The 12,365-nt window shown below is 46.1% G+C and overlaps 1 protein-coding gene across 1 annotated transcript in view; it reads right to left on the bottom strand.

The window, feature by feature from the left end:
• Positions 1 to 478: 478 nt before the first annotated feature.
• Positions 479 to 12,365, bottom strand: part of LOC143299884 (uncharacterized) — an 88,661-nt gene continuing 76,774 nt past the window's right edge. Inside the window, exons 5-7 of the mRNA XM_076613377.1 lie at positions 5,219 to 5,342; positions 2,339 to 2,466; positions 479 to 1,723 (exon numbers count right to left, since the gene is read on the bottom strand). Of these exons, the coding sequence (XP_076469492.1) occupies positions 1,587 to 1,723; positions 2,339 to 2,466; positions 5,219 to 5,342 (389 nt within the window). The 3' untranslated portion in view covers positions 479 to 1,586. The remainder of the gene's footprint in view (positions 1,724 to 2,338; positions 2,467 to 5,218; positions 5,343 to 12,365) is intronic.

The following is a 12,365-nucleotide window of genomic DNA, read 5'->3' as shown; positions in this document are numbered from 1 at the left end:
GTTGTCTACCCTGATTGTGTCAGTGACAGCAATGTGTATTTTAATAGAACAGAGACTGTCTACCCTGACTGTCAGTGTCAGCAATGTGTATTTTATAGAACAGAGATTGTCTGCCCTGACTGCCAGTAATGTATATTCAATAGAACAGATGTTGTCTACCCTGATTGTGTCAGTGTCAGCGATGTGTATTCAATAGAACAGATTGTCTACCCTGTGTCAGTGACAGCGATGTGTATTCAATAGAACAGATTGTCTACCCTGTGTCAGTGTCAGCGATGTGTATTCAATAGAACAGATTGTCTACCCTGTGTCAGTGACAGCGATGTGTATTCAATAGAACAGATGTCTCCCCTGATTGTGTCAGTGTCAGCGATGTGTATTCAATGGAACAGATTGTCTACGCTGATTGTGTCAGTGACAGCGATGTGTATTCCATAGAACAGAAATTGTCTACTCTGTGTCCGTGTCGTTGGGGGTGTTCACAGCAGCCTAGAATACGGGTGTTAAAAGGGGGACAGCAGGGGGTCTCAGCACATAGTCTTTCGGAAAAAGACGATGTCCCGTGTACAACATGCAATAAGCGCACGTAAAAGAACCTACGGCAAGTAAGGGAGATATCCCTGGTAACATTCTGCAGATTTTAAAAAAAAATCGATTTGACTGATATACGAGGTGTATACATGCATATGAAAAAAAAAAATGTGATTTGGACAACGCGATCCTCCGACAAGAGACAGACATCTGGATTTCACAGGAGATAACTATTGGGACAGTCACCACAGGTAATGTTAAAACGTGCAGGATACCTGGATAAAAGTGATCAAGTGCTCCTCCCTACCCCCCATCTTCCTTAATTTTTCTCATCTTTCTCTGGGCCGTGTGTGGTGGAATGGCGCTGCCCGAAAAAGGAGTGTTTTCTCACCGTGTAGCACGTGCTGCTGGATAGGCCTGTCTTGTGTTTGAAATGTGTCGAGTACATACGTGTTGGTCTATACATGCTCGTGCAGAATGTTAATACAAATGCAAGTGTAAACAATACGTGTAAGACAGAGTCGGAAGTGTGCGGAAGCGCCGTTGTTGTCCTATGATAGTTTCGCCCTGCTGCGAAAGAGAAAGGCAACTTTCATTTTATGACAATGTTCTGTGGCGGAGAGCACTGTCGCGTGAAAAGAAGAGGAACAAAGCGATCCTGTGTCGCTGAGAGTGGGAGGATAATTTGGAGTTTTAGTGCTCTTTGCACTGGATAATATTATTTAAGAACTGCACTGTGATCATGTGTCACTGAGAATGGGGGAATCATTTTGTGAGTTTTAGTGCTCCTTGCACTGGAGAATATTCTTTAAGTACTGCATTGTAACGTACAGTGTTGCTTGCGACATGGGGTGCCCTCCGCGACATGACAAGGGCGCTGTGACGTAAAATGTCCTCTATGACGTGGAGTGTCGGGGCTTTACGAAGTCCTTGAAGTCATGCTCTGCGTTGTGTATACTCCGCATGACACGGAGAGGCCTTGATGACGTGGGGCTGTGCTGGTGGGTGAGAAGTAGATGGAGATGGGGTGGGAGTCCTGACAGCCACGGGCAGCCTCACAGTGCAGGCAGGCAGAAGCCGAGCAGGACGAAGGCGAGGAGGGGGAGGCAGGTGGGGGTGTGCCAGTCGGAGGAGGAGGAGGAGATGAAGGAGGCCGTGCCCCTGGACTGGTGGAGCTCCACCACCGTGTCACCTGCCGACAGCACGTACACCGCCATCACCACCACCACCATACACACTTCCCTGTGTGTACCTGATTTCTGTTTTCACTGTTTGCAGCAAAGTGTTCTGAATTTACCACTTGCTTGTCCTTCTCTGCGCGACGCACCTATCCACACAATCTCAATGTGCGCGAGTATGTACAGGTGTTCACTGCAATGCTGCAATTAATTACTTATCATGTGTACGGGGTTGGAACTTGCAGCCAGGAATTTCAAGTAACACGTGCACAAACGATTATCATAGTGAACAGTATATTATCAGCTCTTAAAATTGCATACCAAATAGCCGTAGGTTCTTGTAGTTGCTCACTTCCAGATCACTTCAGTGACGCTTCTTTGTCCTACAATTCTTATGCATTACCGACGTCCACTTCAGTGATTTCATAGCGCTACTGTTCCGACAAGATAACCGACAGAATGAACGAATGGTCGAAAATTAGAGTTCCGTCACTGTCACACACACACACGTATCTTCTGCACAAAATTTAACATAAATTATGGCATTTGCACGTATACACGCACGCACACATACATACAAACACACGCACCCCCCCTGCCCCCGCCACACACACACACACACAACCTACACATTTTGTCAAACTTGTTCTTCCAGAACAGCGTGGCGTTGTGCAGTTCCGGATCGCCGAAGCCCAGGTCCCGGCACTCCTCCACGATCCTCTTCAGGCACTGCGGCCACGCCTGCAGCTCGGCATGCCTGAAAACACCACGCACACCGTACAGCACTTTCACTTTCCCAAGGAGGCGTCACTGCGTTCGGACAAATCCATATACGCTACACCACACCTGCTGGACAGAAGCCTGACCAGCAGCATAATTCAACGCGCTTGATCAGGCCTTGAGTGCATGCATATATATATATATGTTTGTGTACCTATTATCAACTCTAATAGGTACACAAACATATATATATATGTTTGTGTTCCTATTAGAGTTGATTTCTTCGACACAATTTTTCCAGAGGTCAACACTCTCGTTACACATGAGAACTCGGTTCATCATCTCATCCGAGTGACTAAAAGCTCAGTTCGATTTTCCAGTTAAACTTGGGAGAAAGGGTGAGAGCGGGATTCGAACCCAGATCCTCACGTACTCTGTATTAGCAGATGAGCGTCTTAACCATTCCGTCACCTTTCTCCTTGTACACCAACCTTCAACAGAAATACAAGGCGAATGCAGAGGCGGGGAGCGAAAGAAAGTCCTCGACGACTTTCTGCACACGTCGCGGACACAGCCTCCGCTCCTGTCGGAGAACATGCAAGGCTTCCTTCGGTTGGTGCAGTCTTTACAACTCGCCTTTCATGATTTAAGAGTGATAACATTCGTGAAGAGAGAGTGCGGGGGTGGGGTTAGGGGGACGCAAAAGAGAGGGGAGTGGAGCGGGCGCGGCGTAAGGCATGGGAAGGAGATAAGACTATGTCCTTCAGTCACTCACGACCAGTATGCAGACCGACCTGCCTGTACATGTGGTCTTTTTTCTGTTTAGGCATGGATGGTTCTAGTTTGTGCCCCCCCATTTCACGAGAACGGTTGTCACTTTGAAGGCAGTTTGCCCCTGGGTCTCTTCATGCCTTGTGACCAAGTCTAAAGCTTCTGCTTAAAACCTTGGCCTTCGTTCTGGTGGTGCAAGGTTCAAACCTGGGCCTTCGTTCTGGTGGTGCAAGGTTCAAACCTTGGCCTTCGTTCTGGTGGTGCAAGGTTCAAACCTTGGCCTTCGTTCTGGTGGTGCAAGGTTCAAACCTTGGCCTTCGTTCTGGTGGTGCAAAGTTCAAACCTTGGCCTTCGTTCTGGTGGTGCAAGGTTCAAACCTACGTCCCACGGCATCAGAGCCAAGGCCAAGTGTGTGATAAGTAAGGGAGATAAACACCGTGAACTTTCACTGGTACTGCTGCCAATTTTGCTCGAAACATAACAATAGGGGAATGGTAGGCGGTAGAAGAAGTGGGGCAGAAACAAGGGATAGAGGGGAGGAGAATGACAGAGGGAAAAAGAGGGAGGAAGAGAGGATGAAGCAAGACAAGGCAACAGAGATTACATCGTGATGGAGGACATCGAACGCCAGGAGTGTGAACAGAAATAAATGTGGAAACACTAATCCGCGTGGCTTTGAACAACAATGAAAGTGGCACTAAATTAACCCCCTCCAGACCCCATTCCTACCACAACGGACCCACAGTCTCGTCAACGAACAGACCATGGAACCGTCGGCTTCTTCAGTGATTTTTTCCTGTTTAACTTTAAGGTGGGGTGAGAAAGGTGCTGGACGAAACGGAATTTCAACTCCAGTATGTTTTTCTTCTTCCAAATAGACGGTTCAATTTTCTGTAACTGCTGGCGATAAGTTATTTATAATATAATTAAAGTGTTTGCCATGTATGGATTCATAAATTCCTTCATAAAAGATTTTCGTAATCGTTACATCATTGAGTGTGAAAAATAAAAAGTCCACAGACTATACAAAGCTTTCTTTCCGTCAGACGTAGCTGTCCTGATAAATTCCGTAGAACCCGCACCGACTGATGCGGGACTTTCTTGCTTCAGTGTTCTGCCCAGACTCACAGGAAAGCCAGCGACACTCTCCGTTAAGTCGTTCACCTCAGTCATAAACAGTCTGGCATTGCTACGGAAAAAACAGCCGAGACTGGAACTTTCTGGACAAGCGTGAAACGAGGAAATCTTTCACCCGCAATACAAAATAGAAGAAAACATGGAAAGAAAAAATATTTAAAAAAAGATCAATGGAAACAGAAACATCGTTCCATCGGAACTCACTGCGCGATATCATGAATTAAAGGAATCACAATTCTAAATACACTTTAAATTCTGCAGTTATCGAAATCACACAGAAATTGGTTCTTCGAAAACTGCTCGCTATCCCGGGACGGGCAGGTAGATCCCTCACCCGTCACAATGTATGACAGTCAGTCGTGTCCGACTATGACCATCAGAACAGCAGAGGAGGCAACTGCTGTCCCGACTATTTTGGGCCAGGATTTGATTATAGCGGAGAGTGTCTTGCCCAAGTTACATCCCCACTCTCTCGGCCAAGAGGGTTTTAGGACAGTCCGCGTTAACTAGCCCCCAAGGCTGCAGCACTAAGAGCCTGAGCAATTTTGCCTCCTACTTCGAGAGTCATAGTCCTTCACAAAAGACTAAGCTGTAAATGATTTCCCATTGCACTGGAGAAACCAACAATAATACAGCTCTCACTTTGCACAATGGTCTCAAGCAAATGATTTCAGACTTGGGAAACAGGCACACTGGCAAAACGGACCAAGCCTGACCTGGTACTCACGCTGTGAAACAAAGCGTCCGGTCACAATGAACGGACTGCTGGACAGGAAAGAGGTTTACCAACAAACTCACTGATAAACAGACAGGCAGGCGGACAAACAGACAGACAGACAGAAAGACAGAGAACAGGCAGACAGACAGGTGGACAAACGGACTTGCAGGCGTGGTAGAGCTGCTGATGGTCAGTGTAGCTGAAGGCCTTGTTGGCCATGGCCGTGCACTCCGCCATCCGTCCGTTCTTCACCAGGGGACACGCCTCACTGCCCTCCACCCCGTCTCCTGTAACATCGTCCGTAACACATGTTACATCGTCCGCAACGTTTGTAACATCGTCCCTTACATAACACCTGCAACACCGTCCGTAGCACCTGTAACATCCGTAACCCATGTAACACCTGTACATCGTTCGTGATACATGTAATATCGTCTTTAACACATATAACACCTCTAACACCGTACTTTACACCTGTAACATCGTCCTTTACACATGTAACACCGTTCGCGGAACCTGTGACATTTGCAACATCGTCCTTTGCAAAGGCACCTGAAACATCGTCCTGAACACGTTACACCTGTAACATCGTCCATGACATCTGTAACACCTAAATCATTGTCCATAACACACGTGACATATATAACATCGTCCGTAATACACGTAACACCCGTAACATCGTCCGCAACACATGTAACACCGCCTGTAGCACACGTGACACCTGTAACATCGTCCTTCACACATTACACCTGTATCATTGTCTGTAACACCTGTAACACTAGAAACATCGTCCATAACACATATAACATCTATGGCATCGTCCGTAATACATATAACACCTGTATTATCGTCCTTGTCACAAGGAACACCCGTAACATCGTCCGTAACACTTTTTTTTAAAACCTACAATGACCACGTGTCATAATTATTCAAATTACAGTCACACCATTCATGTCTAACTGAAATCTATTTCCCAGTGGAAGGAGAGGACAGCGCCGTCTTCCCATGCCCAGTCCTGGACACAGTTGATATCAATTCACCTTACACAGGATATGGGAACATTTACCTTTACTAATTCCTAATTCAGAATGTTGTGTTTCACGATTTCTGCTTGCCATTATGTCAGTTTACAATACATGGTTCGCACGATTCAAATGCTCATTAGTTGTGATAATTATACCAAGTCACTCGCAGGTTAAGTAACATGAAACAGACGGGAGTAAGGGAAGAAATTTTGGAGTTCCGTCCCAAGGGACCCTGAAGTTTGTGGCTTGAGTTCAGGCAGTGCCTTGTAACTGAACAGTGTGCATCACTTGTAGATACTGATTGCTGCCTGTAGACAGAACGTACCTGATACACTGGCTGTATTGGTGATATTTATGTACATAACTGCCCTAACGTATACACTGTAATGTACCGACGTTGGATTAAAACAAGCATTTTTTTTAATTATTATTATTTATTGTTCCCCAGTTATTTCATCTCTAGACTGAAAGATCCATGTCATTAACTGATTCCGTACACGCTCATTTGTACCACTAATCTTCACTTATGTACTGAAATACACATACGCGCTCATACATTTTCACAACCACCTTTGATGACATCACTTAGACCTCATGTTTCATTCCACACCTCGCTTTCTTTCTTTAAGAGAGAGAGAGAGAGAGTGTGTGTGTGTGTGTGTGTCGGATGGGGGGGGGGGTGTCTGTCTTGTCTCTGAAACCCCAGCCCGAGGCAGGTGCCAAAGAGTCAGACAGAACACTTCTTTATATTCATGGACTCTGCCTTACCCAGGAATATCTTATGCTGGGTTCTCCTCTCACACACACCGCATAGTGCTCACGGATTCTCCACTGTTCCAGTAATTACAGCAACGGCGGCTTTCGGGTGGCATCGGAAACGTCTGATCGATTTGTTTGTCAATTATTCATTCGGCTAAAATCAACACACACTTGGCCGGATGAGGGGAAAAGGGTAAACACAGAGGCGAGAAAGGACGAAAGAAGGGAAGAGAGAGGGAGAGAGAGGGAGAGAGAGAGAGGGGAAGCACGGGGAAAGAATATGAAGTAGAGGAGGGAGAGTGGGAAGGGGGGTTGGAAGGGAAATGTTGAGGAACAAAGAAAGAGATGGAGAGAGGGAGGCAAGGAGGGGGTACAGAGACAGAATGAAAGGCGAATAAAGATAATAAATATGAGAAACTAGTGACAGTGGTGTAGGTAAGGAAGGTTACAAGGAAAAGAGACAAGAAAGGACTTTGCATGGAAAAGAGCGAGAGAATCGAGGGAACGAGATCTCTCTCTCTCTCTCTCTCAAACACACGCACACACGCACGCACGCACGCACGCACACACACACACACTTGACCGAAACGACATGAATGGAATCTCTTCGAATGATTACAGGCTGTGTTTCACTGCATCCGACGAGCAGAGCATCAGCAAGATTGGGCAATCTCATCTCCTCGGAAGACACAAGCAGCCTTTCAACTGATCCCTTGGACAATTCCACGCCGGTAACCCCCCACCCCCTCCCCGCCCACTCCTTCCATTTCCATCCAAACCACCACAGAAAGCAACGGCTTCCCGGTGGAATCACAATTTGGGATCAGCGGTTTCTTGCCCACGAAAGGCAAAACCTTGAAAACGGGTAACGAATCTCATCTGATATACACTTCAATAATTACTGCGTTTGTCAGAGGGCATTTGTGCAAACGAGCAAAGAAACGAGCGAGCGAGAGAGAGAGATGGGAGGTGGGTGGGGGGTGCAGGGTAAGGCAGTGATGGAGAGAAGGGAGTCTGTGTGGGGGGGGAGAGAAGGCAACAGGGCAGGAATCACTGAAGGAAGCAAGCACACACACATGCAAGCGCACAGACACAGACACACACAAGAAGTGAGGTGGGATAGTGAAGAAGAAGAAGAAGGAACGGGTTTGCTTTTGTAAAAAAAAAAAAAAAATAAAAAAAAAAAAAAAAAAGAAAAGAAATAAAGTTCCTGCAATGCACAAACCCACTCTTTTCTTTCCCTCCCACACACTAACTGATTGATTTCGGATTAGCAAACAATTCTAGAGCTGCTCGCACTCTACACACGTCTAAAAACGACAAAATTTATGAGGAAAACTCCACTTCGCTTGGAAAATAAAATTACACCTACAGATATGAAAGCAAGGAATGGAGGGAAGAGGTGCTGCAGGATTATACGGACACTACCGTATGTCAAAGCTGTAACTGCGTCTCCAGATTGATCATAGTATCGAAAATATGATATATTGTGTTGTTATAGACATGTTTGGTATGCTATGGTAATGTATGGTATGCTATGGTAACGTATGGTATGGTATGGGAATGTCAGAAAGTGCAGTGCATTACAGTACTGCCGCGTGACTCACTTCTTTTTTTTTTATCTTAAAAAAAAAAAAACAAAACACAATCACACTAATTCATTTAATTACATAAACCTTAGACGACCTTAGGAGAAAGATACACTTTGTGAGCTGACGGCTTTGTGCGCCATTTATACGGTATCGGCGGAAATAAAACTCTGAGAACAAAATCATCAATGCAAACAGACGTGACCATCACTTTGTGACCGCCAAACAGGGTCAGGGTCAGGGTCAGGGTCAACATGATCAATTCCCAGCAGGATCTCGGCTCCCAGCTGTCTGGTTACTCTGGCCCTGAAGTTTGCCACGAGCTGCTGTCCTCGGTCAAATGGAATGATATATCGGAAAGTCATTCTTGGATGAGAAGAAGAAGAAGAAGAAGAAGATGAAGAAGAAAGGGAGGATGGAGAAAAGGGAAAGAAAAGACAAGAAAAACGATTTCTCTTCTAATGAAGCGAACAATGAGACTAGGGGAGTAAATGATTCACAATCAAGAGTGCCTCAGTGGTAAAAGTTCTCTTTTCATACACAAGGTTCACAACTTCGAGTCAACGTATGAAGAGAGCTACCACTCTCTGTTTTTGTTGTTGTTACTTTCTCTCCCACCCCAGCTTCATTCTCCTCCCCCCCCACCTCCTCCCCACATCAACCCCCGAAAGCCAATGACGCCCCGAAGCATGCCAGGTGAAAACTTGAGCAAACCTTCTCCACGAATGTGACACTCCATCCATCACCCTTCGCCGGTTCCAACAACTCTCTGTTCACAGTCCTCACACCTGCCGCCGGCTCTGCATTGTGGTACCTATGCCTGGAAAGGCAAAGAGAGGGGGAAAAGAGAAGAGAAAGATAGAAAAACAGTATCTGCCGGCCATCCCCCCCCCCCCCCCCCCCCCACCCATGCCGTCCGTACACAACAGAATGGATCGGTTGTGGGCCTGGAAAAGGCAGTCCCTCAACTCAGTCTTTATGTCTGGAACCACACACTGTGCCTGACGGGGAGAAATGAGAGTGACAGGAAAGGAAGGATGGGGAGACAGTGGAGATGGGGTGAGGTACGGAGAGAGACAGAGAGAGAGAGAGAGAGAGAGAGAGAGAGAGACACACAGAGACAGAGACAGAGTGGGGAAGAGAGGGAATGGAGAAAGAGAGAGAGAGAGATCGAGATGGGGAAGAGAGGGAATGGAGAAAGAGAGAGAGACACAGAGAGAGACAGAGAGAGAGAGAGAAAGAGGGGGAAGGGAGGGGATGGATAAAGAGAAAGAGAGACAGAGAGAGAGAAAAGGGGGGAAGGGAGGGGATGGATAAAGAGAAAGAGAAAGAGAGAGAGAGAGAGAGAGAGAGAGAGAGAGAAGAAGGGGGGGGGGGGGGGGGCTTCGGACACTTGGATGCCAAGGCCAAAAGGTGTGCGCAAACAAGACAAGTCCAATAGAACCGCAATGGAACCTCAAACTTTAAGCTATAAAGCAGATAATGACGGTAAAAAATGTCGATGTGAAAAAAAAAACAATATAAAAATAACAATTCCCTGGACTTGCACTTCGGAGTCGGAACATGCATTGTAACTCACACATACGTGCTACCTTTCCCTTATACCTTCCGTTCAATTCCCAGAATATATCTTTTATACCCATACCCGCGCCATGGACACATCATTTATACCCATACCCGCGCCATGGACACATCATTTATACCCATACCCGCGCCATGGACACTTCATTTATTATACCCATACCCACGCCATGGACACTTCATTTATTATACCCATACCCACGCCCATACCCGCGCCATCGGCACATCATTTATACCCATACCCGCGCCCATACCCGCGCCATGGACACTTCCATTTATACCCATACCCGCGCCATGGACACATCATTTATACCCATACCCACGCCATGGACACATCATTTATACCCATACCCGCGCCATGGACACATCATTTAAACCCATTTAAACCCATACCCGCGCCATGGACACTTCATTTATACCCATACCCGCGCCATGGACACATCATTTATACCCATACCCGCGCCATGGACACTTCATTTATACCCATACCCGCGCCATGGACACTTCATTTATACCCATACCCGCGCCATGGACACATCATTTATACCTACACCCACGCCATGGCCACATCATTAAAACCCATACCCACGCCATGGCCACATCATTTAAACCCATACCCACGCCATGGACACATCATTTAAACCCACACCTGCGCCAAGGATGTAACATGCAAACACACACTCGCGCCATAAACACATCATTTAACCTCATACCCGCGCCATAAACACATCACTGAATCCCATACCCGCGCCATAAACACATCACTAAAACCCACACACGCGGCATAAACACATCACTAAAACCCATACCCGCGCCATAAACACATCACTAAAACCCATACCCGCGCCATGAACACATCACTAAAACTCATACCCGCGCCTCAAACACATCATTCAAACCCATACCCCGCACCACGGACACATAATAATTTAATAATCAATAAATAAAAATAGTATTTATATAGTGCTGAATCTTGTGCAGAGACAATTCAAAGCGCTTTCAAACCAGTCATTCATACGCTTGCATAACTCTATACGTGAGAAACTGAAGACGAAGAAGTGGCAGGGAAAGGAGGCTATCTAGGAAAGAGATGGGTTTTAAGGCCAGACTTGAAAGAGCTGAGTGCGGGATCCTGACGAAGCGAAAGAGGAAGTTCATTCCACAAGCAAGGTCCATAAACGGAGAAAGAACGGCAGCCGACAGTGGAGTGTTTGAATCTCGGTATGCGTAGTGGGTCGTAGAGCCGATCGTAGAGATCATGCAAACCAATGCTCGCGCCATGAACACATTATCTAACCCCATTCCCGCACCACTGGCAGCATATGCAGACCAACCAAAGCAAGGCACTAAGCAGGCAGCGCAGTAGCATGTGCGAATATCTTCAGTCTTATTAAGTTTACCATTATCCATCTGGTGTCTTCTGACTCAACTCGTCGATCAAAATAGAACACCTTGCGACACCATCCCATATACAAATTGCCCAAGTTGTGTTTTGTAGCCATGACCACGGCAAGGTTTCTCTCAACCATCTGGTGGTCCGGTAATTTGGTGTCTGCTTTGTCGTTCGAGAAAGGATAGTCTCCAAAGCGAAGTTGTGAGTGCTTGGAGATTATGTCTGGATCCACACAGCGGGGTAAGGGACGGGGAAAGAAGAGAGAGCAGAAAAGGAAGAGGGAGAAGGGGAGAAGGGGAGAGAGAGAGAGAGAGAGAGAGAGAGAGAGAGAGAGAGACAGAGAGAAACAGAACAATTTTTATTCCTTAAGGCGGCCACAAGCCCACAGGAAAGGGTCTCTTGCAAAAAAAAGGGTACATCTTTGGTATGCGTTTCATGTCAACTGAGTAATAACTTGAATAATTAGAACAAACTATGGTTAATAAAGGTCGAATTACATAATTATCTTCAAACCGCTGTCTATGAGAGAGAGAGAGAGAGAGAGAGAGAGAGAGAGAGAGAGAGAGAGAGAGAGAGAGAGAGACAGAGAAAATGGGGATAATGCAATAACTGTAGAAGACCACGATACAGTTTGGTGTGTTATCGAAGCGGAAGAAAATGCTTAAAAAGATCTTCCACACACAGGTGATGGTATTCCCAACACAAGAGTCCGCGTCTTTTCCTAGCGTTGAATATCTGGAACTTGCTGAAACATGAATTTGCAATAATGGCAAAATCAGAAAAGTGGACAGATTGAGAAAGACAGAGAGAGGGAAAGAAAACATCGCTTGCGATATACAAAGATAGTCGAGTATTGTCAAAATCGGTAAAATATGCGTATCTGCTGAGTCGGTCTTATCTGCTGTGTAAAAAATATCATGCATTTCAATTAATTCAAATGATCAATATGGTTTTACGAAAGAG

The sequence above is a fragment of the Babylonia areolata genome, chromosome 25 (genome assembly GCF_041734735.1).
Source record: "Babylonia areolata isolate BAREFJ2019XMU chromosome 25, ASM4173473v1, whole genome shotgun sequence".
NCBI classification, from domain to species: domain Eukaryota; kingdom Metazoa; phylum Mollusca; class Gastropoda; order Neogastropoda; family Buccinidae; genus Babylonia; species Babylonia areolata.
The sequence above is the reverse complement of the archived record's forward strand: the minus strand, read 5'-3'. Positions and strand labels throughout refer to the sequence as shown.